Source organism: Xiphophorus maculatus, chromosome 24 (assembly GCF_002775205.1).
Source record: "Xiphophorus maculatus strain JP 163 A chromosome 24, X_maculatus-5.0-male, whole genome shotgun sequence".
Classification (NCBI taxonomy): Eukaryota; Metazoa; Chordata; class Actinopteri; order Cyprinodontiformes; family Poeciliidae; genus Xiphophorus; species Xiphophorus maculatus.
The window spans coordinates 5,632,603-5,655,693 of record NC_036466.1 but is presented as its reverse complement, the minus strand read 5'-3'; the positions used below and the strand labels follow the sequence as shown (position 1 = coordinate 5,655,693).

The 23,091-nt window shown below is 40.4% G+C and overlaps 6 protein-coding genes across 8 annotated transcripts; 1 reads left to right on the top strand and 5 right to left on the bottom strand.

The window, feature by feature from the left end:
* Positions 1–245: 245 nt before the first annotated feature.
* Positions 246–8,909, bottom strand: LOC102236443 (ETS translocation variant 5-like). 3 transcript variants are annotated; one of them, XM_023329915.1, is made up of 13 exons: positions 8,806–8,909; positions 7,367–7,455; positions 7,196–7,277; positions 7,061–7,108; positions 6,831–6,881; positions 4,614–4,722; positions 4,061–4,303; positions 3,698–3,975; positions 3,516–3,578; positions 2,813–2,881; positions 2,523–2,674; positions 2,315–2,422; positions 246–2,228 (listed from the first exon to the last, which is right to left on the bottom strand). In XM_023329915.1, the coding sequence occupies exons 2-13, from the start codon at positions 7,412–7,414 to the stop codon at positions 1,995–1,997; spliced, it is 1,485 nt and encodes a 494-aa protein (XP_023185683.1). In that variant the 5' UTR covers positions 7,415–7,455; positions 8,806–8,909; the 3' UTR covers positions 246–1,994. The 3 variants fall into 3 exon arrangements, with proteins under 3 accessions (XP_023185683.1, XP_023185682.1, XP_023185685.1); XM_023329914.1 differs by having other exon boundaries at positions 7,367–7,432; XM_023329917.1 differs by having other exon boundaries at positions 2,321–2,422; positions 7,367–7,432.
* Positions 8,910–11,422: 2,513 nt separating this feature from the next.
* LOC102236881 (gamma-crystallin M2-like) lies at positions 11,423–13,284 on the bottom strand. Its single transcript, XM_005815630.2, has 3 exons — positions 13,221–13,284; positions 11,885–12,127; positions 11,423–11,782 (listed from the first exon to the last, which is right to left on the bottom strand). Exons 1-3 carry the CDS (start codon positions 13,236–13,238, stop codon positions 11,510–11,512), a joined length of 534 nt encoding a protein of 177 aa, XP_005815687.1. The 5' UTR covers positions 13,239–13,284; the 3' UTR covers positions 11,423–11,509.
* A 1,065-nt stretch (positions 13,285–14,349) lies between these two features.
* Positions 14,350–15,168, bottom strand: LOC102237140 (beta-crystallin S-1-like). The gene is made up of 3 exons (XM_005815631.2): positions 15,069–15,168; positions 14,760–15,002; positions 14,350–14,672 (listed from the first exon to the last, which is right to left on the bottom strand). Exons 1-3 carry the CDS (start codon positions 15,075–15,077, stop codon positions 14,403–14,405), a joined length of 522 nt encoding a protein of 173 aa, XP_005815688.1. The 5' UTR covers positions 15,078–15,168; the 3' UTR covers positions 14,350–14,402.
* Positions 15,169–16,707: 1,539 nt separating this feature from the next.
* Positions 16,708–17,470, bottom strand: LOC102237399 (gamma-crystallin M2-like). Its single transcript, XM_005815632.2, has 3 exons — positions 17,452–17,470; positions 17,136–17,378; positions 16,708–17,040 (listed from the first exon to the last, which is right to left on the bottom strand). Exons 1-3 carry the CDS (start codon positions 17,458–17,460, stop codon positions 16,765–16,767), a joined length of 528 nt encoding a protein of 175 aa, XP_005815689.1. The 5' UTR covers positions 17,461–17,470; the 3' UTR covers positions 16,708–16,764.
* A 1,820-nt stretch (positions 17,471–19,290) lies between these two features.
* LOC102237833 (gamma-crystallin M3-like) lies at positions 19,291–20,127 on the bottom strand. The gene is made up of 3 exons (XM_005815634.2): positions 20,068–20,127; positions 19,724–19,972; positions 19,291–19,616 (listed from the first exon to the last, which is right to left on the bottom strand). The coding sequence occupies exons 1-3, from the start codon at positions 20,080–20,082 to the stop codon at positions 19,338–19,340; spliced, it is 543 nt and encodes a 180-aa protein (XP_005815691.1). The 5' UTR covers positions 20,083–20,127; the 3' UTR covers positions 19,291–19,337.
* A 526-nt stretch (positions 20,128–20,653) lies between these two features.
* On the top strand, positions 20,654–21,538 carry LOC102238092 (gamma-crystallin M3-like). Its single transcript, XM_005815635.2, has 3 exons — positions 20,654–20,681; positions 20,853–21,119; positions 21,213–21,538. Exons 1-3 carry the CDS (start codon positions 20,673–20,675, stop codon positions 21,489–21,491), a joined length of 555 nt encoding a protein of 184 aa, XP_005815692.1. The 5' UTR covers positions 20,654–20,672; the 3' UTR covers positions 21,492–21,538.
* Positions 21,539–23,091: the final 1,553 nt, after the last annotated feature.

Genomic DNA, 23,091 nt, shown 5'->3' with positions numbered 1-23,091 from the left:
CATCTAGTTGTTGCATCCTTTAATAGTTAATAATTATCTAAATTAGGTTAACTAAAGGCTTGAAATTTGAGCTTAATTGAATAAGTTGAATTAACTGCTGAATTAAAAATTTGAGATGCACCTCCTGCGGTCTTTGTAGCCTCTGACCCAGCAGCTGCGCCCCCTAGAGGATGTCCAGAGAATGCAAGAACTTCCTCCTCATTGGGCTTGCGTAATGTTTTTTGTGATCTACACTGAGGCAAAAATAAAAGAGTAAAATAGTTTATTTTATCAGTAAAGATAAACAGAAGGCACACATACAGTATCTGAGGGTAAAGGTCACACCAGCGTCAGGATCTATAGTAAAATATATGAGGAACATCTTCTGCCTGAAGGATTCAGAGAGTTCTTCCTCCTTGGAGAGCTGATGCAACATATTTGCAAGCAAATACAGCCTTTTGCAAAAATATATCCATATATAATTATACACTTTTTTTTTCTCTACACACTGAAGCAAACAAATTATACAAAAATGCAGAAACCTATCTCGGTACATTAAGTGGTGAGGCGTTTCGAAGAAAAAAAAAACATGCCTTTCATAAGCATAAGAGTGGCAGTCGTACAGAATCCAAAAAAATAGAAGCAATACTTTCATCATAAGCCGTTATAGGAAATACATACAAGTCCATATAATGCTAAAAATGTTAGCTTTAAAACCCAAGGGGAAAAAAATGTACACAAAAAGACATTTTCAACATAGATGTTTCAGGATTATACGGTCCAGAAAATACAAGAGCGTCCCTTTCGAGCAGTCTGGGTAATATGCTTACTAAATTAACAAAAGGAGTGCCATGGCTTCAAGGTTCTTGTTTTTGGCTGCCAAACGGGTCCCAGAGTTTACAAATTTGAGAACAAAAGCGGTGGCCATGCTACAAAATTGCCACCATCGAAAAAAAAGACGGACTGAGAAGCCGACGAAAAAGAAAAAGCTGCAACTGAAACACTAAGAAAAAGTTGATGACAAGGTTTGCGAGGGACAAAACAACTGCATATCTGTGCTTAAGTGCAGATGCCACTTTAGAAGAAAATGCTACAGACATTAGCCGTAGAGTTACAGCTTCAATTATGTAATCAAGAGAAATTGCTGAAAGAACGTTCTTTCCCAGAATCTGACCTTACTTGTTCCGATTCCTTAGCAGCAGTGGCGGCTTTTGATATGAAAAATGTGGCTTACCATCCAGGGTGTCAATCTATTAGGGGGAGGCAACAGCAACAAAAAGTAAAATTAAGTCCACTGTGCCCTCAACCACCTTAGTGCTGCAACAGTTAGAGAAGAGTAAAAAAAAACACACACAAAAAACTGCTGACGTTTGAGACAAGCGTGAAAACCGCAGTACATACAAAGTTTAACTGAAAAGTGAAATACTGATGACATTATTTAAAATGATTTCTGAAAGTCAAGTAATATTCTATTTGAGAACAAAAAAAAACACAATGACAATGAATGCATGCATGCTGGCCCACTGAGTAATCAAGAAACGCCACTGAATATTTGCTTATGGGGCAAAACTTGCAATTCTTTTGTATAAAATTAAAACCATATCTTTAAACGTTGGGACATCTTCTAGTCAGCGTTTTCCTCTTCAATGTTAAGATTTCTTGCAGTTATTTTGTGCATACGTAAAACAACGTGTAACAATTAGAAAACGACCGACTTTTCCTCTAAAAACGAAACCTTTCCCATGCCGGCTCAAACAGTTATCCTTGAAGTGCCTTTAAACACAGACATCTGAATGGGAACTAAAGTTTGTTTTCTTCTCTGAAGAAGCAGGTTTAACAGTCTCAGTGACTCCGATTTCCAGCTTTTCTGGTTGCATTGAAATTTTTAAAAAACAAAACTTCTTGTCAAGACAAAAAAATAATAATTTCTTATCTGAAATGTTGCTCAGTAATTTTACGCTTCGCCTCGTTTTGTAAAATACAGTAATATTGTGTTTTTTTCCCCCTTCCAGATGCTAGTACGGGTAGCTGTCGGGGAAAGCCAGTCCCTGGACGCACTGCTCCCCTCCGTCCATTAGGTACGGACCCTCCTCCTCGTAGCTGGGCAGGGGGAAGCCGTCCTCCTCGCTGGGAGGCAAGATGGCATCCAGGTCGGCTTTCAAACTCGGCCTGTGGTTTTCTGGGAATGCCATGGAGAACAACGCGTCGGGGTTGCACACGAATTTGTAGACGTACCTTTCCCCGGCAACCTGCGGGAGGAAATAAAAGTATTTAAAGAAACTCTTTAAAGACAAGAGAATCGTGTGAAACTGTGTAGATGAGAAAGATGACTCGCCTTTACCTTCTGCATGATGCCTTTTTCGTAGTAGTACCGCAGCGAGCGGCTCAGCTTGTCGTAATTCATGGCTGGCCGATTTTTCTGGATGCCCCAAAGGCGAGCCACCTGAAAAAAAAGAAACAAAAAAGACAATAAAATGATTAAAATCAAAGAATTATTCTTACAAATGGTTTAAAGCTGATAGTTTTAAGACTAAAAGCGCCACCTCTTCTGGATCGATCAGCTTGAACTCCATGTTGCGTCCTGTCCACACGATCAGGTGTCTGTTTGCCGGATTGTCCAGCAGCGTGAGCAAGAACTGCCAGAGCTGCAGGGAGCCGCGGCGCTGGTACGGCAAACCTTCCTGCTTCACTTTCCCTGGTTTCAAGAGACAAACACTGAGCTCACGCGTCTCGCTTCGGCCACCAAAACAATCAGATTCCACTCATTTCTAATGACTGAGAATAACATTTTAAAAAAGAAAAGAGGATTTTAAGCAGTGTGGAGGTAAACTACCTTCCAATCTTTCTGGTACGACACAGGTGTCATCAAAGTACCGAAGAGGCTCTCTGTCAGAACCAAATCCTGTGGGGAAAGAAAAATATACAAAATTGAGTTAGAGCTACACATCTAATGGCATATGTATGTCATTATAATATTTATAAATATGTCTGTGTGTGTGTGTGTGTCATAATTTAAAAGAAATATTTATTCAATAAAAGTTAAGAAAAGTGTCGATAGTTGAGAATCGACAAAACAATTATGTTTTTTAGAAATATATTAATATATTATCTTTCAGTTTCATTTAACTAACCGTTTATTTTTGAAATTTTGGATATTATTAATGTCTTAAATTGTGGCATATAAATGGTCAAATGGGCCACAACTCAATAGATAAATAGAAAAGAAGTAAACATTTAATATGAAAGCAAGTCAACAGAACTTAACTTTATTAATTCATAATTATTTTACTGTTTTCTTTAGCTGCAAATTTCATAGTCCTCTGCAACATTAAGTCCCAAAACGTCACACTGTCCAATTAAGAAGTTCTAAAATAATTACAAATACAGAATTATTTAAGTTATTAGTTGAAACTTGGATTCAATCCTCCATCTGTCCTAAATTAGGGAACTTTTCGATTCTCCGTGTTTACTTATTAAATTGTGGCAGTTTGGACTCCCATAAGGCAGAGAATAGCAAACCATTAACTAGAACTCACCAGCAATGTTTTTCTGAAATAGAACTGGAGACTTTCCAAATGTCGACTGGCAGGTTTGAACCTCTGAAAAAAAGAGACAAGTGAGAGATCCAATAAAGCTTCTGGCACAAATTATTTAGCCCAAAGGTTATTATGCATATTACAAAAACAGACAACAAAAAAAAAAAGAACTTTGAACATACCAGGTTCAAAGCTGTAGTCTCTTGGCTCTTGCTTGATTTTGACGTGGTTGAAGTTGGCTTGGGGCGGGGCCAGACTTGGACCAGCCGGTCCCGGGTCAGGATAGCGCGGGTCCACCAGCTCCTGCTTGAAACCTCGGGGAGGGAGGGGGACGACGGGTTCCGACAGGTGGCGCTGGTACAGAGGCCGGCCGTCGCAACTGGAGGGGTGGTACGGCGGGTTCGGGGTTTTCTCTGGAGGCAGGAAGGGCAGGCAGGGATCAGACAGCTGCCGGTGGAACCTGGGAGGACCAGAGGAAGGTTTGAGTCGTCCGTGGAAATGCACGCAAAACAAAAGCAAACACTCAGGTAAAAATCAGAGCTCACCTTTGGTCTGTGTTGAAAGCCGCCGCCGAGCAGCCGATGGGGGTGTGCCGCAGCGCAAACTGCTGGTTTTGGTTGGCCTGTGGGACGTTTTGGCGGTGGAAGGGGTTGGAGGTTGGAGCTCGGCTGCTCATTTGAGGTGGGGATGGCTGCAGCTGCCTCCGTAAGGGTGGAGGTCCCGCGGGGTGGATGGAGCTACACTGTGTTGCAGGTGCATTGGCTGGACCCGGTTTGTTTTCACAGGCACTAAGGGAGACAATGACATAAATAGTGTAGCTTATTCAATCTAAAAACACACAAATAATAATAACAACAATAGTTGTTACAGTCACTCAACACGCCAACTGCAATCCAAAAAGTCAAAAAGATTTCATAAAGTGTTGTGGTTTACAATCCTCATGGCTTTTTTTATTTTGCAAAAATATAAATAGGTTGGAGGTTGGCTCTATAGTCATTTCCCAAAATCTCTTCACCATATGACAAGTATGGTAGTAAGATAACATAAAAATGTATAAAAAGTGAACAAAGGAATCCAGTTAAAACCTTTATCTGGTACCTGTAACTGTAAAGGCACATATCAGTCTGGGGGGTCCCACAGGGGGACAAATCTTTGGATGGACTGGGCTCCCGCTTCACTTTGCTGACAGGCGGTCCATGAAGCATCACTACAAACAGACATTACAAAACATTTTTCAGTATATTTGAAGTTTTATGCTCCCACAACAAAAAAACGTCCAAGGATAAGATTTTCCATTCCTCATGATTTCTCTGACTCCTGAGGTATTTTCTCAGATTCAGCAGAGCCCTTTCCCCTCGCTCCCTTTCGCTCCCCTGTGTGTTTTTCTATCCGAGCTCAACTTTCCCGGAAGGAGCCGTCAGATTGCCATCAGCATGTTGCCGTGACGCCAACAGGCCACAAACATTTCCATGTGCGACACGCTCGCAGGCGGCTTTATGGCCTCACCCTGGAGTTGTTCTGTCACGGGAGCCGCCATTAAATCGGCAATAAGTACACGCACTACGTGTGTGGGAGCGGCAACTAATGTACCTATTTTGATTCACGACAAAATTTAGACACACCGGCCCCGGATGTCATCTTATAACCCCCTCATTTCCTGTTCTTGTGACTACTAGCATTGATTTGGCAAAGCTCCAGCACATTTGTGTGTCTCTGGGCAATGTGGCGCAATCTTTGCTTGTAAACACAGCAGTATACGGTGGTATGATATCGGAAAACAGATGCGGAAAGGTCGACTGGGTTCATCTATATCACAATGGAATATTGAATGTGTTGGGAGCAGTGATGGCTTTCAAGGCCAACAGCTGCTAGGAGGAAGGACCTCTGATTATGGTTGTTTGTGCACGTAGGAGGCAACAATCTGTCACTGAAGGAGCTCTCCAATTTAGTAACAGCTTTACACAAAGTATAGAGGTGTTCTGTTCATATTTATGTTGTGCTGCGTTTCTTTTAGTGTGATTAAAATCACAATATTTTTATACAGATCTCTAAAAAAAAACCTTTATGGTTTCTTTACACCTTTTGCTGCAGTTTGTAAACTGGTGTGACATTGCTGGATCGGTTTCTATTTGTCTTATTTCACAAAAGGATCAAATATATAGAAGGCAATATGTGCCAACATTCGGTGAATGTATGACGGTCTACAAGTGATCGTTTCATTAGGAATATGCAGCTCTAAAACTGGAAAAATTTAAATGATTAATATGGAGCTCTGAAAAAGTATGGAGCGCTAAAATTGCTCCAATTCATTGTCAAAATACGGGGGAGTAAAAGTGCCAAAATTCAGCCAAATCAATATAAAAGTAATTAGATGTGTATAAAGGTAATGCACAATGCAATGAAATACTGAATAATTTAAAGAACACAATTTACATTTATGCTTTCTGTTATTTTCTACAATCCAATGTTCAGATTCTACAAAAATTTTTATTGTTTTTTGGTGGGATTTGGGAGAATCTCAGTACATTTACATCAAATACCTGTATAACAATAGTCATAGCATAAGAAAAATTTGAAGAATAATGCATTAAGAGGCAGCAGAAGTTTTTGTACACGATCAAATCTTCAACTGTAATTAAATGTAGTTTTGGGTTTGTGGTTTGAATCGGTTTTAGTTTACATTTCACTTGACCTAAAAAGGGACCAACAACAAATGAACGGAAATCGGGAGTATTCAGTTTTCATATAGAGCAAATCGTAATTTAATTTAATTATGTTTGACATTTTACTTTTTCTCATGGGTCCTGCAGAACAAAACAGTTAAATGCGGCGTACACGTATGACATTTAAGAACGTACATGTTTAATATTGATTTAATGGTTTATTTATTACATTGCGGCTGCTGTGGCACAACCTAATTTTCTCCTCCGCACTACTTGTAGTCCAAGACCCAGGGTAAAAATAAATAAAACAAACTCATTATCTGGAAAGCAGTTTATTTTCCTCAAGTGAGTGGGCAGGACTGTTTGCTCAGACTATTTCCAGCCCTTCACACGTCTTCATTTGCAATTTGCAACAACAGAATAGGATTAAATACACAGCTGCCACCACGCAGGGAACAAAATGGCTCCATTATTTGGCTCTCGTAGTTCATAAACAAAAATCTAGCTCTGTTATGTAAGCAAATATGATTCGCACATAAGATTCTCAACCAAAATAAACGTTTGCATAATAAATCACTGTCGTTTTTATGAAATGCTTCTTGTGTAACTGTGGGTGACATCTATAAATACGAGAGGAGAAGTAGTTACTCACAGTTATTGGACTGGAAATCTGGGACAAACTGCTCGTCATCAGGAACCTGAGCTGTCAGACGGCAGAAGACGGGATGATTAAGGACTTGCTAAACGCCGAGCCAAAAATAATCAATACATGCAGCGTGTTTGGTCTTATTAATAGCAGGTAGCTTTTGTAGCTGCTATTTTTAAATAAATGTTTGCTTTGCTTTTTTTTTTTTTTTTTTTACCCCCTTTGTTTTTTTTTACCTTCTGCAATCCATATTTCCTGGAGCTGGATCAGATCCTGAAAAAGCTCTGAAAGACAAACACGGAGTAAATTTACAGGTGAACTGCTGCGTTTGGAAACGTCAACACCAGACAGAGTAAACCAAGCTGATATACCTTCTGTGTCCTGAGCCAGCTCTGTGTCCAAGAACCTCCTCCGCCTGTCGCCGAGACTCCTCTCCTCCTCTGTGTGGCATTTCTGCAACCGGCAGCGGCAGAAACAAATCAAGATTGCAACGCACACACCAATAAATAACGGGACATAAAATTGGCAGGTTAAAAACTCACACTCTCGGGCACCATAAAGGGAACCTGCTGATCATAAAAGCCGTCCATGTTGCAGCGGTGTTCACCCTGGAGGGCAGGACAAGCGGGAGCTGTTAGATAAACACTTCAATGCATCAGATCTGCGGCTGTTTCCACCTGATTTAACCCTCCATTCACACAACAATCATCCCCTTAAAGTGACTCAATTGGTTTATGTTGTTCTGACCTCTGCGACCAGACAGTAGGGCTTAGCTGTGGCTCTAGTAGCCTCATTGCAAACAAAAGCTGTGTGACGTCATGAGTTATGAGCACGAGAGAGAGCAGGAAAACATGATGTATTTCGGTTTTGTTCACAATGGCCTTGAAGTGCTCACTGTCAATGGGCAAAATCATATCCAGACAGCACATGAGGCATTTTCCCTTTCCTTTAGGAAAGGACTTAGGTGTAAACTTTGACTAGGCCATTTGAACACATGAATATTGTTCTTCGTGGAACAGTTTCTCTCAAATAAACAGAACAGTTGCATTAACACTGAAATGGAAGTACCCACATGATAGCGATTAACTAACAAGACGACTTCTGAAGGGAGAACAAACACACACCACACTTTTCAGATTGGTCCTTATTTATCCTTCCCTTCCACTTCAAAATGTAAGCCTTAGGAAGCCGAGAGTGGATGTTTACCGCATTATACTTTTCCCCCATAGTTTGTTCGAGATAAGGAGTTAATTTCCAAATGGTTTTCTCAAGATGACGAGTTATCCTCAGTTTATAAGGAAAATGTCCACCTCGGCTTCGGTTTAACCTCACATTCGGCTAGTTTTATCACCCAAAATCCCAATACAATACAATAAAGTTTCAAGGAACTGACCTACGGATAGCAAAAACAGATCATTTGTGATTGACAACTTGTTTTACAACTACGTAAACAGAATGTATTTAAGTTTTGCGACATAGTTGTAAGAAAACCAACCAAAGCAAAATGTACTAAGCTAGAGAGCCGAACGTAAAATTGGACAAATTGTGAATGGAGTTTGGCGCTGACCGCTGTGGGACCTCCTTGTTTTTCTCAATGAAGTGAAACTTGATCTTCAGCAGGAGGAGGGGGTGGAGGAGAAGAAAAGGGGGGGGGGGGGGCAGCTCACCATTGAGAAATTTACCAGCGAGAACGGAAAAAATATTCACAAAGCTAACAAAACGAATAATAATAATAATAAAAAAGAACCGTCAATGCAAACAGAAACAGGGCTCTGCGGGGCCGACAAATGCGCGGAAATGGGCGCATGTTGGCTTTGATTGCTAGAAAATGGCGTTCGCCTCTTTAACCAGTATCTGCTCCCTTCACAGCCAGCAACAAACCGCGACACTGCGGTTCGCCTGGATAGACGGAGAAAAAAACAAAACAAGCACGTTTCGACCAACTTTTATATACACACCAATAAGATAATGCAAAACATACCTGGGTGGTGAAGTTATTGTTGGGAGAGTGATTTAAAATAAGTGGTCGCAGTTTCTTTCCCCCTACATCGCCTGCAGCTCCACGAATAAACACTCGGCTGTGGATTTTTCTCAATGAAGAGCTCTCAGATTAGCGAAGCAGAGTACAGCCCTCCCATTGGCTGAAGAGGGAGTCAATCGAAAATTGAGCCAATCACTTTCAACATAGCTCCGACGTCCGTGCGTTCTGTTTTTTTTTATGAATGACTGCGTTTCATTCATGAATTCACAGCGTTCTTAAACGGCCAGAGCCACCAATTAGATTAATAAAAATTTAATCAACGTATATTAACATCTTTCGACTGAATATGTATCTTCATATAACACAATGGAACAACAACGCAACACTGTAATTTAGTACAACTCAAGTTATAATTTTATACATTTAAACAAGATTTCCACAGCGGGGTTTCAGAAAAATTTTTTAAAGTGCAAATTGAAAATAACTCCCAGTTCTGCTTTGTGTGTATTCAAGTCGATGACATCACAAGGAAACACAAATACTGTGCTCATTGGCTGGCATTTGTAAACACTGTGGTTAGTAGTAGTATCTAGTTTTTACTCAAGTTGCATTTGAGCTGCAAGGGGCTTTACCTTATACGTGACTCTGTTTCCAATTACTGCTTCAAGCCAGGTTTGATACTGATGTGGATATTGAAGCCATGGAAATACTTACATGATTTTCCTCTGGCTGTCGAACTCATACTGCTTTAGCTTACCACTGTACAGCTGACGAGGGGAACAACAGTATTCTGGTGACTCTGCTGTTCAGAGAACTGGGAAAGTTGCGTTGTGCCTTATTACATGTCAGAGTTAGATGTGGTAATATATTGAACTACTGTGATTTAAAACCTACAAAAAAGTTGTGCAAATTCCAGATTTTCACAGGTTGTTTCATGTACTTCATATGAAGAAGCAACTCGGGGTAATAATCCATAGCTTAACACTTTATAATATGTATTCCTGTATTGCAGAAGGGTTTTTATGCCACGTGAGATGCAGAATTTCTCCCCCTTTAGTTTTGCTTTGATCTGTTTCCAGTTCATTTCCATAAGCTACAGCAAAATCAGCCAAGGCTTCATGTGATTATTTGGGAAAAAAAATCTCATACAGCACCCTCCACCCCTCCCCTCCATGACTGATGGCTCTGCACAATAGAGAGAACAAACCCACTGTAGTTAGGGGGGATTTTAATCCAGATATGCACATAAGAAGATTAAAGGTCAGCTGCAGCTATGATGCAGCACAATCCAATGTTCCTTTTGTGGCTTTTGCGATGCCAGAAAATCCTCAGTTCCTGCCACTGATCAAAGAAGAACTGAGAGAGAACCAACTGGTTACAGCCAAGGGCAAACACAATTTTTGCACTTTTAACCTCTCTGTAAGTCCACCCCGGATAACAATTTATTCATCTTTACACTTTGAATCTTTACACCTTGTATTCAGATTGTTTAATGAGGAATAGAGGAGGTTCTTACTGGGATTTTAGTAGCTGAAAATCCCATTGGTGGTCAAAGAAACTCCCAGTGTCTGATGACCTGAGTGGACTTTTCCCCTCGTTTTTTTCTCGGTAGAGCTGCTCTGATCGTTTGCACTCCTCTCAAAAAAAACAAAAAAAAAAACAAAAAATGCCCGGTCAGCGTCGGGAGATGGCAGAAACGGATCTGCGTGTGATAAAAGTCCCAGTTCGAACAGCAGCTGAGCTCAGCAGCTCTGTTACTGATTTGCAACGCCTCCTGTTTATTCGGCCGCCACACGTCGACTCCTGTGCGCGACGCCACATGGGCCCGTTTCATTCTTCCGTTCTGGCAGATCAACAAGCATGATATAAAACAACATATCCTGTCACAGGAAATTGCACTGTCGTCTCACAGCTGATTATCAAGCATATCTGCAGATTGTGATGCAAACATGACCTTTTTCTCCTTATTGTTGGACGTCTAAATCATTACTTGTTTTGTTTACAAATTAAGTAAAGGGGAAAAAGGGCAAAGATATTGATTTGATATTTGATTGGATTAACATAGATAGTGTCTTCTAGATAGTGGAAACTAAATAACAGTGACCCTAGTGAACAGCTGTACATCAGATAAGCTACCTCCCAATGGACAAAGCTCACCATGACTACATCAAAGAAAAAATGTTGTAAACGATTGAGAAATGGGCATAATGAAACTCATGAAATAAAAAAGGTTGATGGATAAAAACGTTTTATCTCTATATTTATGCATCTCCATCGTTAAAAATGATTTGTTTATGTCAATGTTCAGTTTCTTTTAATCTGTTTCTCTCTTTCCTTCCTTCCTGTTTAGGGTGGCGATACACTTTAATTTTAATTCGATCAGAGCTCATGCCAGTCAAGTGAAGCAGACGAGTGTTGGCGCTACAACAAAATAGATACACACCTAAACCCATATCTGCTGTAGTGCACACAAACCCGTCAGATTTGACCTTTCACCTTCTTGCCTTTCTGCAGGTCACTCAATTAGAGTTACCACACAAGTGGTGCTGTGGTATCTCTAGAAAACATTCATGTTTTTAAGACTTTCAAATGGAAAAAAAAAAATAAAAAAATCATATTCTGTTGCAGTTTGTCTATATTTTATTAGTATGAAGGTTTAGAAGTGAAAGATAAGAGAAGGGAATCACAAAGCTGAAGAGGAAGTTTATAAGTCCACGACACGTCGAATGGAGCCGACCGCCGGATGGAGGGCCCCCCACTCCGAATGGCGCCTGTATTCACCTTTTTCCAGCAGGTACTGCCGTCCCTTGTAGCTTGGATTCTCGTAGAAGATCCAGAGCCCGTCTTGGACGTGAGCTGAGTGGACTTCGTGCTGGCGCCAGCGGTCCTGCAGGTCAGAGAGGTCTTCGTTGAACTCCATCATCTGGCCGCTGAAGTCCGGACGTTCATAGATGCGGATCCTGCACGTGCTGGGTGGCTTGGATGGTGAACAATCAAGAAATCAGTTAAAATAAGAACTTTTATTCTGTTATGTATTAGAAACCAGAACCTTTTTCCCAAAACATCTGCCAGGACTTACATGTCTGATGAGGCGACAGGAACGGATGGTGTCACTGAAGCCATTCCAGCTCTGGAAGATGGGGTACTCCCCTTTAAACAGTACATACTGGTAGCCCATATACTGGGGTCTCTCATAGATGACCCAGGTCCCACCATCCACTCGAATGGAGTTGCAGCGGCTGAAGTGGGAGCTGAGCTCAGGACAGTCGCTGCTGCATTCAAAGGAACGGCCCTGGAAGTTCTTGTCCTCGTAGAAGAAAATCTAAAAGAGGAGGTCTCAGTTAGAGATACCTAACTAACTTATGCATCCACAACAATGGCCGCCAGTACCAGTACCAAAGTGCAAGCAAACACTAATTAAAGAGCATTAAAGATTTTACCCAACAAGTCAAGATAAGTTTAAATTTCCTTATACTTTCTCTACCACCAACCTTTTAGTATGATGTAGCATTGCATTTACATGTCTGTTTCTGTGACGACTGAACAAAATGTGTTCATTAAAATTCTGCCTCTGAATGAACTTTGATCTTAGAACAGATTATAATGTCGCCCTCCAGTGGTAAAATAGGAGAATCACCAGATTTAGACAAGAATATGTTATGAAATCAAAAATGCCACTTCGAATGCGATTACACCTTTACCTGGGTTTCCCCTGTGTGGGACAATAAAGAATATTTCTGTTCTATTCTACTTGATACATTGAAAACAGTGAAACACTTGGTATTTGTTTTGTTACACAATTTAAAACTGAATTAATTCCTCAGACACATAAAATATTACTCTACATTTTCTGACTACTTTAATGAAATAATTAAAATATTAAATAATCAACTAATTTTAAAATAATTAAAAATCTAAATTGTATTTTAACTTTGTATTTTATAGATTTCTAAACTAAAATAATTGTATTATATATACGGTATATATGGTCGAACCAAATATTTTTAGAAAAATTTGATGTTATTCTCTTTCATTTGGTTTTCCAATTATTAATTACAACATTATGAAACAGCTCATTCCTTATGAATAAACTGAGATAATCTATTGCTATATTACTGTAGAGATTATCCTGAAACTGTTTCAGAGAAACATGATGCATATTAACTTTTTTTTAGAAAGTCAAAAAGAAAAAAAGAATTACAATAACAATTTTGTGCGAAAATATTGTTTTCTTCATTAAATTCAACAGTTTTTCTGAGCTTTTTCTTCTTAACACAGATGCACTGATACCAGAATCAGCAAAAGCATGTTGGTTTAAACTTTAAAGCAACTAGACTAGTAAACTGATCACCATGGTGGAGAATATTTAGTAAAAAACAAGCTCTTTAATGTAGCAGAAAAGTCCCTGTACTCACCTTCCCTGTGCGCTCCATGATTAGGCGACGTTATGGTCCTCCAAAGCAGATCAAATGAAAGTCCCCCCAGAATTCACACTGCATCACCGATCCACCACCTTTATATAAAGGCTGATGAAATGCAAAACCAGCACAATTGCTGTCATTCAAATGAGCTCTCGATTAATGCAGCAGCTGATTTGGCAATTGTTTCCTGACATGTTTTGTTGATGCTGATATTTCGCTCAAAAGATATCAACTCCGTACATCCATACTATTAAACAGACATAGTGTTGTGAAAATGATTGGATTTAAAATCTTTGGGCTCTTTTGTCACTATTAAATACTTCACATCAATAGAACCTGTCTGACAGCATGGAGTAGATCCCAAAAAGCAACAAATCACAAACTTCCATCAATCTGGAAATCATTTCGGAACCCTTTCGGAGGCTTTTGGACTCCAACAAAACAAAGTAAAATACAACATCCACAAATTGTGGAGCTGGACTTAATCCAAAGGCACATCACAGAAGAACACAAAGAGACATCTGTAAAGATCTGTGGACTTCATTTGTCTTAGTTGAGGTCAGAGATCATAATTTAACTTCAAGAAAGGCATAGGTCAAAAACAGCCTCCAGTACTCTGGTTTTAGAAGCTGCAGTATCTCTACATCTGAAGTGAAAACCAATACAGCATTTAAAAAAACCCCGAAGATAACGCCTTGTGTCAAACCTGGTGGTGGTAGTGTGATGGTCTGGGGTGCTTTCACTTCTTATGAACAAATAATGCTTGTAGCTGACAGAACCATCAATTATGCCAAATCCACTTCTGAATGGTTAAAAATAAATTCATACATAAAATAAAATTAAAAAAAATTATATTTTGGATTTGTCTAGTCAAAGTCTGGACCTAAATATGATTGAGATGTAGTAGCTAACACTCAAAAATTCTTTATTGTGATTAAATTAAAAATAATTGTGCAAAGAAAAGTGGGACAAAATTCCTCCTCAGTGATGGCAAAGACTCAGACTCTCAAAAATATATAACTACCTTTTTTGCTAAACTAGAAGTTTATAAATGTATTTTATTCTTGTTGGCTGATATATGTTATAAACTACAACAGTTTGAAACCACTGATAACAAAAAACATCACATTTTCATCCTGATTTTATTCCCCAGATGTATACAGAGCAGTTTAGAACTTAGTTCTTCACCCTGCGCACTGAGCCCACATTGGGCTGCCTGCCTCCCCACTCCGAGTACCGCCTGTACTCGCCCTTCTCCAGCAGGTACTGGCGCCCCCTGTAGTTGGGGTGTTCGTAGAAGATCCAGGCCCCCTCGAACACTTTGCAGGACTGGACGTCTCTGGTCTGCCAGCGCTCATGGAAGGTGGGCATGTTGTCCGAAAGCTCCACAGACTCGCCCTCAAAGTTTGGCTTCTCCCAAATCTTCATCCGCCACATATTTCCCACCTTGGAGTGTCAAGAAAGAAAATACACTCTGAAAACATGCCGAAGAAGTGGTTAATTTGTGTTGTTTGTGATAGAAAAACCACTTACATGTCTAACGACACGGCAAGACCTGACTGCATCATTGATACCCAGCCAGTACTGGTAGTCTGGATACTCTCCTGGACTCAGCACATACTGGTGGCCCATGTAGTTGGGTTTCTCGTAGACCACCCAGAACCCGCCCAGGACTTTGATGGAGTTGCAGCGGCTGACGTACGTGTGCAGATCGCTGAAGTCGTTGCTGCTTTCATGATATCGACCCTGAAAGTTTCTATCCTCGTAGAAGATGATCTGAAACACAAACACCAGGTTAAGTCGGTGACTCTAACATGTGTATATATTAAATGATCACATTACCTTTTCCATAGTTAATTTCAATAAGTTTGGTGTGGTGAATAAAATATTACACCTGCCACCTCCGGTATGCTCTTTATACAGAGCAAGAACAATAAAGCCAAGCACATGGTTTGCTTTGTGCAAAGTGGATTTTTCAATCAGCGATTCAAAAATTGATCCAGGCGGATCACATTGTTCTGAAGCAGTGACTCCTGTTTCCCTGAACAAAGAGGCCCAAAGCCGCTGGATGCAGCAGAGAGTGCTGACAAAAACAAGGGCACTGCAGGACATTTGGGTTGTAGTGAAGCGCCTAGAGCTGAGTCAGTGACCCAGCAGGAAGGTAGGAAAGCACCAGAGGCTGTGCAGACCCTGGACTGCACCATCTATTTCATAAACGTTTTACATTCAATATGTCTGACCGTTGACTTCTACTTGGAAACAGAAAATAATATGTCTAAAGTTTTATTGAATTGCTAAGAAAGTAGTTCTTGCTAGTGAAGTGAAGACTTTCCAATAGATCCCAAATCAGATCTAGGTCTGGCTGTATGTTTAGGGTTGTCCTCGTACCAGAAGGAGAACCTTTACCTCAGTCTTAAACCTTTTGCAACTTTTTCCAGAATTGCCTTGGAGGAACACATCCATGTAGCATAATATTGCCACCACTATGTTTCACCCTAGCATTCAGTGTCATGTGTGTGGTCAGTTATACACCATACAGCATTTTGCATAGAAGCCAAAAACCTCAATTTCATCTAAGCAGACATTACTCGTTACTGAACTCAGCTGTACAAGCCATAGCTCACATTTTCCTTACAAGTGTGGCATCACTGAAGGAGAAGTAAACGGGAATTTCAGCGGTGTAAGAATTATTACCAAGAAGAATGCCTACAACAAAAAAATATTCAAGCAAACCCAAATTGTCTTATGTTTGTGCCAAATTTTCTTTCCCCACCTTTAACATTTGGATACATCCCCTACTTCCTGCACGTACATGTGACTTCAGCCATTTCACAGCACAATCAAGTAAGTATGTTACCTTTAATTTCATAAAAATGCTACATATATCAAGCATAACATAAAATAAATTTTACTTAGCAATTTAATCCTTGACGTTGGACCTCTGTCTTTCAGACACTCCACCTTCAGCACATAATCATAACAATGCTGTTGTGATTATGCCATCTATAATCGCCCTTAGGAGTTCATATGGTAAGTTCAGCAGTTCTACCTAGTGTTTGCTGATTTCTGCTGCTGCTAGTGTGGAGGAGCAGAGTGGAAAGTTCCAGGACTGTAGGATGTCCTGGAAGACTTTATTACATCTGGAAGGTGCTGATGCGTCAGTTTATCGTAGACATGGACATAGAGGGTAAAGTCAAGAAAGGTGCTGCTCCAAAATGAATACTATCAAGTTTGACTGAAATTAGCAGTGCATTGGTTTGTAGAAAATTGATGACAACCTAGACAATCAATCATACCAACATCAGAACTGGTTTTGGGATAAATGTAACTGGGAAAACAGACTTTGACCCAAAGTCCTTTTGAACATTTTTGGACTATATCCTTAAATGCCAGGTACATTCAAATATTCATGACTTTCATGCAAATGATGAGCGTATACACTTTTGACCAGAACTCTAATAAACTCTAATGAAGACACAAGTCAGGCTTTGCTTTAATTTTATTGGTTGTGCAGGCATTTAGAAGAAGCTTCCATCACTTAAAACTCTGTGATCCTGCGGAAGGAGCCGATACCAGGAGACGATGCCCCCCAGTCGATGTGCTGCCGGTATTCTCCCCTCTCCAGAAGGTACTGATGCCCCCTGTAGTTGGGGAGGTCGTACAACACCCAGGCGCCATCTGTCACCACACAGGAGTAGGCCTCGCGCATCTTGTAGGTATCGTACGCCGAGGTGATGTCGTCAGAGCAGTCCACCACCTGCCCTCCGAAATCTGGTCTCTCATAGAGCCTCAGCTTCCAGGAACTGCCGTAAATCTAAAAACAAACATAAGGGAGAGGGTCATTGCCAGGATAATCTTAAATTCAACTAAGACAGGTGTTTCCTGAAGCCTTTGCATCCAAACTCTCACGTTCTTCACAGCACGGCAGGATTTGACGCTGTCGCTGAAGGCCATCCACTGCTGGCTGTCAGCGTACTCCCCGGGGCTGAGGATGTACTGGAAACCTTTGTAGCTGGGCCTTTCGTAGATCACCCACACGCCGCTCTCCACCCGGATGGAGTTGCAGCGGCTGAAATGCGTGTGCAGGTCGGCGCAGTCACTGCTGCAGTTGTAGCAGCGGCCCTGGAATTTCTTCTCCTCAAAAAACGTGATCTGCAAGGGGAAAGCATGAGTATATTTTTTCTGTGTAGCTTTTTAAACACTTTACCCCAGTGGAAGATCTTACCTTCCCCATTTGGCTGCAATGTAAACCTGATTCTTTGCTGCAGGCCCATCAAAGTATTTATCCATAAAGAAAATGTGCAGAGCGTGGCAAGTCTTTGATACCCAAATGAGCTGGATTTGCATATCAGCAGAAACAGCTTGGTGTCATTTGATTTGCCTTTGTTCCAGCTTCATGATGAGCCTCTATTAAACACATCCTGGAACAATAGAGGATCATCTGCAAACAGCATGGATGACAGAAAATAATCATATTCTTTCACATCTAACTGCATCTGAATCTGTATTTTAGGAATCTTACATAAATTTGCTATTGTTTTTTTATTTCAACAGTGAGGTTTTTTGCAGTTTTGTTGTGGGCATAGTCAGTGGAATGTCCTGGAAAGGGGATATGTGAATTATATAACCTGAACAGTACACTATGAAAATTAAATAATGTCTGGGTGTTTTTTTTATTACAGTTTTTAGAGCCTTGATATTATTTTACTGGTTCCCCCCCCCCACACTATTAAAAAATTGTAGCTATTATAAGTCCAGAATACTGATTTGATTCTGATAGAGTTTCTATGGAGCTAAAGATTAGGGTGATGGCAAAGAGGCTTTCCAATTTCAAACACTTGGAGATCATTGACAAAGGAAATCACCCAAATACCAGTGGAAAAATGCTAAAATGTGGTCAGTGTAAAAAGGACTTATTTGCAATAGTGACAATATTTGTCCTTAATTATTTAGAAAATAAAATGTCCCCCCTTTATTATGTCCTGTTATATTTAGAGTGATGCCTGTTTCATTTTCCAGTGGAAGTTAATTTTGATTCTAGCTGTGTATGACTAGTTTGATTGAAGAGCGATAAATAAGTTAAAAACAATATATGCAAAATGTAGTTCAATGTGACGGTTTTTGCAGTTTGATTTGAAGACAGAAATATGTCAAAAATACATTTTGCACCATAACCTCCTCAGGTTGGGATGAGGGATTCTTGCAACATCAGTGACTCAATTCATACAGCTGGGAGAGATAACTGTTTGCAATATATGAACAACTGCGCAGAACAGTTTGGCAACATGGTCCACACACAGATATCTAAAGCGCACATTTGAATAAAACGTTCTGTACAGAAGGTGTTTAACTGCATTCAAGCAATTAAATTGTGTTACCCAGCATTTAGTTCCTCATTCGTTCTGTTCCTTGTGTTCATTTTTGAGACTGATTTGCTGAGAGAATCCATTAAAAACAGAGAACTCCAGTCTATTCAGAGATTGATCTCTTCGTGGATATTTCTCTGGAACGTGACTACCAATTTTTTACGGAAACCTTGCCAGTTCATGGATCGCCTTATAAAGCATTTGTAAAATATATTTTAAAAAAATACAGTTGGGAAGCTAAAATATGTAAGCCAAATAGGAGCAATGCCACTTGACATGCTATTGGCTGTTTTTTGCAAAGCAGCCAGTCCAGGAGCACCATTGATTTTCCTTTGCACTGATTGGTTGTTTCCCCACGGTCAGAATTTAGGATGACCATAGCTGTAGATCTTATGCCAAGACGGTTTTGCTGTGCATATTAATGCATAGTATGATATATTCAACGCTTGACCTATTAAAATTTGTAATTTAAGGCGTTATTAGTTGTTGTACCGTATCAACATTTTAAATGTAATTGTTCTGCTAATGGGAACTTTTAGAAATATGAAGGGTTTGTCCAAACCTTGTGCTTTAATTTCAAAACTGTCCAAACCTTGTGCTTTATTTTCAAAAAGTTCCCATAAATGCACTAGAAATGGCAGAAACACGTCCTTTCCCATCTAGTTTAGGTCAGAATAAAGCACAGGTACAAACACATCTGGATTTCAGCTTGCTTTATTCTGGTTTTACCAGCTACATTCCAGAGCTAACAGGCGTCCATGATGCGCCTGATGGAGCTGAACCTCGTGGAGCCGCTCAACCCCATCTCCCTCAGGTTCCTGTACTCTCCTGGTCTCAGGTACAGCATCTTGCCCCTGTAGTTGGGCTGCTCAAACATCAGCCAGTGGCCCTCCATGACGTTGCAGGACTGGCACTCGGAAATACGGAAGCGGTCCATCATGTTCTCACAGTCGTCCACCAGCTCGTGCATCTGGCCTGCGAAGTTCTCCCTCTCATAGATCTTCAGTCGGAAGGGTCCTCGTTGCTGTGGAGGGAGAAATTACACTGAAATCAAACAGCCGTTTGTGGTGAGAAGGTGAGTGAGACTTAAACGACAACATTGACCTGTTGACGGGGAAGTCCTCCACTTACCATAGGGATCATACGGCAGGATCGGATGCAGTCACTTGCGCTTATTCCCATCAGCCGCTGGTTATCGGGGTATTCGCCCCTCCTCACCAGCATCTGGAGGCCCATGAAGTTGGGTTTCTCGTAGACCATGAAGAGGCCACTCTCCACCCTGCAGGAGTTACACCTGCTCAGGTAGGAGGTGAGCTCCGGGCAGTCGCTGCTGGTCTCATAGGAGCGACCCTGGAAGTTCCTGTCCTCATAGAATATAATCTACAAAAAAAAAAAAGCACAGGAGAAATTATCAGCTAGTAGTTGATCTTCAATCTGAGTCATTTTGCGTCTGATGTTTGGGAAATTTCACTTACCCTCCCCATGGTCATGATAATTGTGAGCTAATTGTGAGATTCAGTGCACCAACATCGGCCCTTTCCCTTTTTATACATTGCACAGCCGTAGCATTTCCACATGGCTTGTGCTGAAAGCTTTGAGTCATCACTCTATATTGTGGCACAGAGCTGCACTAAAGGGTAGCAGACTTTAGCGTACATCAGAATCTGCAATAATCCATTTATTCTCAGCTAAATATTGGGTTTCATGCCTGCTTCCAGCAACTCCTACAACTTAATTCATCTCTTTATCCAAAGAAATACTGATGAGTAATGAATCTGGAAAAAGACTAAAACTACAACAAGATCTTGTCAACTGAAGAGTAGGAAAGTGTTGGCTTTTTGTCATAAAAAACTGAAAATAAATATGACATTTTTGTGACCTCGCGTAACCTTTCACAGCTACAGTTAACATAGAATAATAACTATTGAGGTGTAGCGTAAAAAGAAATCAATGCAAGGCCACGTGAACCTAATGATGAGTCATGATGTTTCAAACAAAGGTGAACTAGGTGGTCTGAAGCTGATGGTGGATATAAAAGCAACGCCGGTTGGCATCATTTGGAAAAACGAAAACCGTCACCATGGGCAGGGTAATATCCGACTTGTCCTCCGTTTACATGTCAAAAAAAAAAAAATCCTGCAAAAGAAAAAACTCAGGGTTCTGATTGGCTTTAACATGTATGAGAAAATTGGTCCGAACACTTAATCATCCTTGGCACAAGCAGCGGTGTCTCACCCTTTCTCCTGTGTCCTTGCTGCAGATCATTTTCTATGAGGAGAGGAGCTTCCAGGGCCGTTCCTATGACTGCAGCAGTGACTGCTCCGACATCCACATGCACCTGAATCGCTGCAACTCCTGCAGGGTCGAGAGCGGGTGCTTCGTAGGGTACGACCGCCCCAATTTTATGGGTAACCAGATCTTCCTGAGGAGGGGAGAGTACCCTGACTTTCAGTACATGGGAAACATGATGGGCATGATGGGTATGGCCATGATGGACACCATCCGCTCCTGTCGTATCATTCCCATGGTATGATATTTGTATTATCTCTTTAAGGAGGAGATTTGAATTGGCGAGCCAGCAAAGAAAGAAAAGAATAAATCTTTCGTTTTCCTTTAATAGCACCGGGGACAGTTCAGGATGAGGATCTACGAAAGAGAGAACTTCGGCGGTCAGATGCATGAGCTTATGGATGACTGCGAGTCTCTCCAAGATCGGTTTTACATGTCTGACTGCCAGTCCTGCAACGTCATGGATGGCCACTGGCTGATGTTTGAGCAGACCAACTTCAGAGGCAGGATGATGTACGTGAGGCCAGGAGAGTACAGGAACCTCCGTGAACTGGGAATGAGCAACATCATGAGAATCAGCTCCATCAGACGCGTTATGGATGTGTGTTAACTGTGATCGAAACTATCAAAGAAAATAATAAACATTTTTTTGAAGTATCTTTGTTGCATCTTTTCTGTACTTGACAAGCAGGGATTAAAGACTCTGTTCTCTTTAAATTGGAATTACATCAGTTCATATTAAAAATATGTTGGAGACAAAACTATGTGAGCATCCCAGCATCACCTTACTGTGCAATTAGAAATGAAACGGTGACAATGTACAAACCATGCCACCAATGTTATGTTGCACATGTGCACCATTGCTACAGAATCAACGAAACTGCGACTCAAAAATGGCAGGAATGACCCTGTAATATTGTTACTTAATCTCATTTCACACTATGCAGACGCTTTAGTCAACTTGGCATGCAGGATGTTTAAAAATCAAAAGTGAAACTGACAGCATGACCTACTTTATTACTATTCCTCTTGGGGGAAGCAGTAGAGCAACAATTATGAACTCCTAGATTGGTAATTGAACCTTAAATATGAAAAAAGAGTAAATAAATAAAATGGGACAGTGATGGGGTGAAAAAAGTTACTTACCTTGTCCCGAGTTGAACTCTGTGAATTCCACACATTTGATCCCAATATATGTGCAGTTTTCCGAACCGGAGCACATCACAAGTGACACAAGTAGATCAAAGATGTGACAGATGTCACTTCCACAAAATTAATTTTGTTTAGAGCCACATGTTTTCAACATGCTGGCATATGTGGCAAGAAAGAAAACAATGTGACAGTGGCTTAAGAGTGATACCGACTAATTGCACTTTTGCATATTTTGGCAGAATACATCAAAAAGGTAAAAAAAAAAGCAAAAGATGCACGTTAGCCAAAGTACAACTTGGCGAGATGAAAATGTATCTGTTTATGTCAAAATTGACACAAATGAGTATCTTTGAACTCATCAATTTTTTTACTGAATGATTTATCTCTAAATATCAATTATTTTGCTAACTACAGAGAAGTAGTAAGCGACCTGTTGATTATCTTGGGTGACGCTTGAGGTATCCAGACCCATTCCAGAATATAGAGTTGCGCATCACTTTACCATGATTACATTTGACTGTTTGATATCATTTTTTCTAAAATTTAAAATGATTTTAACTGTAGATTTGTTGAGACGTGCATCTTAACCTATAGAATATTTGACAAAAACTCTTGGAGAACATTGAGATTGTTTTTTGGCAAATGTGATGTGGGTTGCTTGAGTTGGTATTGGTCTGCCATAATTTGCTATTTTTGTCCAGACTCCCTTCCTTTCTGTCGAATTATGAGCTCTGATTCGGATCAGATTGGATTAGATAACGGTTTTATCCTTAATAAATTAAATTATTTGAAAAAAGCTTTTGCATTTACTCAGGTTATCTTTTATTCTCCAACAAACATAACCCGCCGCCAATCCTTCAATGAAAAATGCTAACATGCAATAATTTCACTTTGCAATGTCATCATAACATTTGCCTCCATACATTTTAATCAGGAAGGCTGCAGCGTTCACAGCTTTGATGTGCCGTATAGTGGGGATTTCCATGATGAGCTGACTCAGGTATTTTGTACAATCGAGGGGCAGATTCTTTTGATGTCACATGATGCATAAAAGGCAG

Bases quoted from the DNA above. Each gene is read 5' to 3' on its own strand.
- LOC102237833 (XM_005815634.2), bottom strand. The intron at 19,617-19,723 runs GTAAGTGGAGGA...CTCCCTCCACAG, and splicing joins CCTGCCGTATGATCCCTATG to CAACGAGGACCCTTCCGACT.
- LOC102236881 (XM_005815630.2), bottom strand. The intron at 11,783-11,884 runs GTAAGTCCTGGC...TCACCATCCAAG, and splicing joins CCTGTCGCCTCATCAGACAT to CCACCCAGCACGTGCAGGAT.
- LOC102238092 (XM_005815635.2), top strand. The intron at 21,120-21,212 runs GTATGATATTTG...TTCCTTTAATAG, and splicing joins CCTGTCGTATCATTCCCATG to CACCGGGGACAGTTCAGGAT.
- LOC102237399 (XM_005815632.2), bottom strand. The intron at 17,041-17,135 runs GTGAGAGTTTGG...GTTTGTTTTTAG, and splicing joins CCTGCCGTGCTGTGAAGAAC to ATTTACGGCAGTTCCTGGAA.
- LOC102237140 (XM_005815631.2), bottom strand. The intron at 14,673-14,759 runs GTAAGTGGTTTT...TGACACTCCAAG, and splicing joins CTTGCCGTGTCGTTAGACAT to GTGGGAAATATGTGGCGGAT.
- LOC102236443 (XM_023329915.1), bottom strand. From the start codon at position 7,414: ATGGACGGCTTTTATGATCAGCAGGTTCCCTTTATGGTGCCCGAGAGT. The intron at 3,579-3,697 runs GTATGTTCAAAG...TCTTTTTTTCAG, and splicing joins AGACTACAGCTTTGAACCTG to AGGTTCAAACCTGCCAGTCG. The intron at 2,882-3,515 runs GTGAGTTCTAGT...CTTTCCCCACAG, and splicing joins ATTTCAGAAAAACATTGCTG to GATTTGGTTCTGACAGAGAG.